This window comes from Quercus suber, unplaced genomic scaffold (genome assembly GCF_002906115.3).
Source record: "Quercus suber isolate HL8 unplaced genomic scaffold, Cork oak 2.0 scaffold_129, whole genome shotgun sequence".
Taxonomy (NCBI): domain Eukaryota; kingdom Viridiplantae; phylum Streptophyta; class Magnoliopsida; order Fagales; family Fagaceae; genus Quercus; species Quercus suber.
The window spans coordinates 571,151-574,226 of NW_027069592.1; the positions used below are offsets into that span (position 1 = coordinate 571,151).

Below are 3,076 nucleotides of genomic sequence, written 5' to 3' on the forward strand. Positions count from 1 at the left end.
CCAAACACAAAAAAATACTAAATATTTCCTATCATCTCCCTCTTCCAACCAAACAAACCCTAAATCCTCCAACCAAACAAACCCTAAAATTCAATGCACTTCCAAATCATTCAGTTTAAAGGCCATTGAATGTTTACAACCTCACTTCAAATAAAACAATAGGAACTCACAAAATATACAAGAAACACCACCATTCAAAACACAATTTCCAGGGAAATAAAGTCTAGACTTCAGATGAGTATAATATTATGGAAAGACGTTCAGAGCTAGTCTCTGCTTGCTTACTAAGAATATCATAAACCAAAATAAGAAGTAGAATCACACATTCAATATAGTAGCCTGAGCTCCAAATTTTCCAAATTCAAATTATTTAATCAGAGATTTAATCTACTTTCCAAGCAACAGAGATACTAACAGGAGAAATCCACAGCTACAACACAGACAGAATTAAAAAACAGCAAATTCCATTACTTGAATCTGAGAGTGCCAAATTACAGAAATACAACCTAAAAACAAGGAACGAAATCCAGATCTAGAGGCAAGATCTACAACGACCACCACAACTAACTAAGTACACAAATCTAATCAAAATCTCAAGATTCTTAACCGCCGAACCCATAGAGAGTCCTTCCTTGCCTCTTCAAGGCGTAGACGACATCCATGGCCGTCACGGTCTTCCTCCTTGCGTGCTCAGTGTAGGTCACGGCGTCACGGATCACGTTCTCCAAAAAGATCTTGAGGACGCCACGTGTCTCCTCGTAGATCAGACCGCTGATACGCTTCACTCCACCCCTGCGAGCCAAACGACGAATCGCGGGCTTTGTGATTCCCTGGATGTTATCGCGAAGAACCTTACGGTGTCGTTTCGCTCCTCCCTTGCCCAAACCCTTGCCTCCCTTTCCACGCCCAGACATTTTTTTGAGAAATTGAAAGAAGAAAAGAGTTTTCTGGGATATGAGATTTGAAATTGGAATCGGTTTTGATTTTTGATGCGAATATGGTGTGATTTGTGTGGGTATTTATAGAGTGCGGGTGTTTTGGATTTGAGGTTTGAAGTTTGGGCGGGGATTAATGAGAGTCGTTGGATTTTGGGGCTTTATCGATGGCTGAGAGACTCGATCCGCGTGACTTGGTGAAAGTCGATGTGAGCCGTTTATAAGATGGAAATGGACGGTGAGGATAGTCGTGGGTGTGGTGATTACGGATTGTGCTTTTTTTATATTAAAAAAAAATTGTGAAATGTGTTTGTGTTTCTTTTGGCGGGCTTGAGGAGAAGCCAATGTGCAGTGAAATTTTTCGATTTGAGTATTTTGCAAAATTGGGGTGGGTGAGGAGGAGGGCGCGGCAGTCGGTAAATAAATGCTAAAATGAAATATTATGATTATGGTTATTGCATAAAAGTTTGTCTGCCACTGTAAATAAAAATTAGGACAAGAATGAAAATTTCTTCTTTATATTAAGAGGATTCAAAAAATAAAAAATAAGCATATTTTATATTTAATTAAATAATTTTTATTTTTAAAAAATAAAAAATATGGTTAAAATTGCAATTCAACAAAATTCAAAAATAAGAAGAAAAAAATTATCAAAATACTTTTTTCTTAAAAATAAACATACTCTCTATCTAAATATATCTCATATACGTTTGATACAAATTTTTTTTTCTTCCTAAAGCAAGCACACGCTAAACCCAGCAATTTACTGCATTTCAAATTCTAAATTTTAGTTTTATAAAAATTCATTCATCTATAACCTCACTAATAATATATAAATTCAAATTGAAAAATTATATTAAACTTAAAATAAAAAATAGTCCCATCGCATGTTCGGAGCGCATGGAATGAGGCTAGTTTTTATTATTGGGAATCAAATATGTTGTAATCTCTATTGTAGGGACTCAGTTTGGATTTGACCCTGAGTATGAATGGGTTTTCAGCCCAACAAGCCCAAACAATAAATTTATAGAGAGTGGGTTAAAAGTTTAGGCACTGACCGTCGTTCATCAAGCATCAACTCTTTTTTATAAAAGAAAAAATTTAGAGTTTATTTACAACTGGGGGGATGCTCCTCGGCCCGTGGCCGAGGAGCCCATTTTCTTCCCATTCTTTCCCCCCCTCATTTTTACTTTACTTGCTTTTCTTATATAGTCTTCATCTTCCTATCTCCTTCTTCCATCTGTTGATCATCCATTCGCCTATCTTCTGGCCGTCCGTCCCATCAGAGGCCTTATCGGTACTCAAGTGGTTCACTCTGATCAACGTTACCCTGCTAAGGGGTTATATCCCCATTAATGCGGCCAGAGGGGTTAGGTGAATACATTAAGTGTGAATGTGACAGCTTGCTCTGGGCTTGTCCCCTCCCAAAAATTATCCTTAGTATGCCGAGGACGAAGAGGTCCTCGGCGTGGGCCAAAAAAGAGGCAGCTTGCTCTGGGCTTGTCCCCTCCCAAAAATTATCCTTAGTATGCCGAGGACGAAGAGGTCCTCGGCGTGGGCCAAAAAAGAGGCTTTCCCCAACTTAGCCTTGGCTGGTCAGTCTTCCTCGCTCTGGCCTTGGGCCTACTACGCGATGGGCTGTGGCTGTCAGGCCCACGGGCCCCACATCTATATATTAAAAGGTTTCAGAAAGTTAGTTATTGTCTTTTTTATTTCAAAAATACTCCTAATTTAATTAACTTATCCTTATTCATAAACATAAAAATAAGGTTAAAATTGTAAATTGATTATTGAAAAAAAAAAAAAAAAACTACCTATCTCTATATATTAAGAGGATTCAAAAAGTTAGTTATAGATTCAAAAAAATGTCAAAAATACCCATAATTTAATTAAATAATCTTTATTCTTAAAAAATAAAAAATAGGGTTCAAATTATAGTTCAACAAAATTAAAAAACAAAAGAAAAAAAAAACTACCAGATAAACTTTTTTTCTTGAAAACAAGCATACTCTCTATCTAAACATATCTCACATAGAGAAAAGATATGTCTACAATATTTTTACAATAAATCCTAAGTGGCAGGTTGTTACTGGTTATTATTGTTGGGACAAAAAAGTAATCTTAGTGTTAGTTTCAAATTT

The 3,076-nt window shown here is 36.5% G+C and overlaps 1 protein-coding gene across 1 annotated transcript; it reads right to left on the reverse strand.

Moving 5' to 3' along the window:
- Positions 1–447: 447 nt before the first annotated feature.
- LOC111988694 (histone H4) lies at positions 448–1,017 on the reverse strand. Its single transcript, XM_024020482.2, has one exon. The coding sequence runs from the start codon at positions 912–914 to the stop codon at positions 603–605; it is 312 nt and encodes a 103-aa protein (XP_023876250.1). The 5' UTR covers positions 915–1,017; the 3' UTR covers positions 448–602.
- Positions 1,018–3,076: the final 2,059 nt, after the last annotated feature.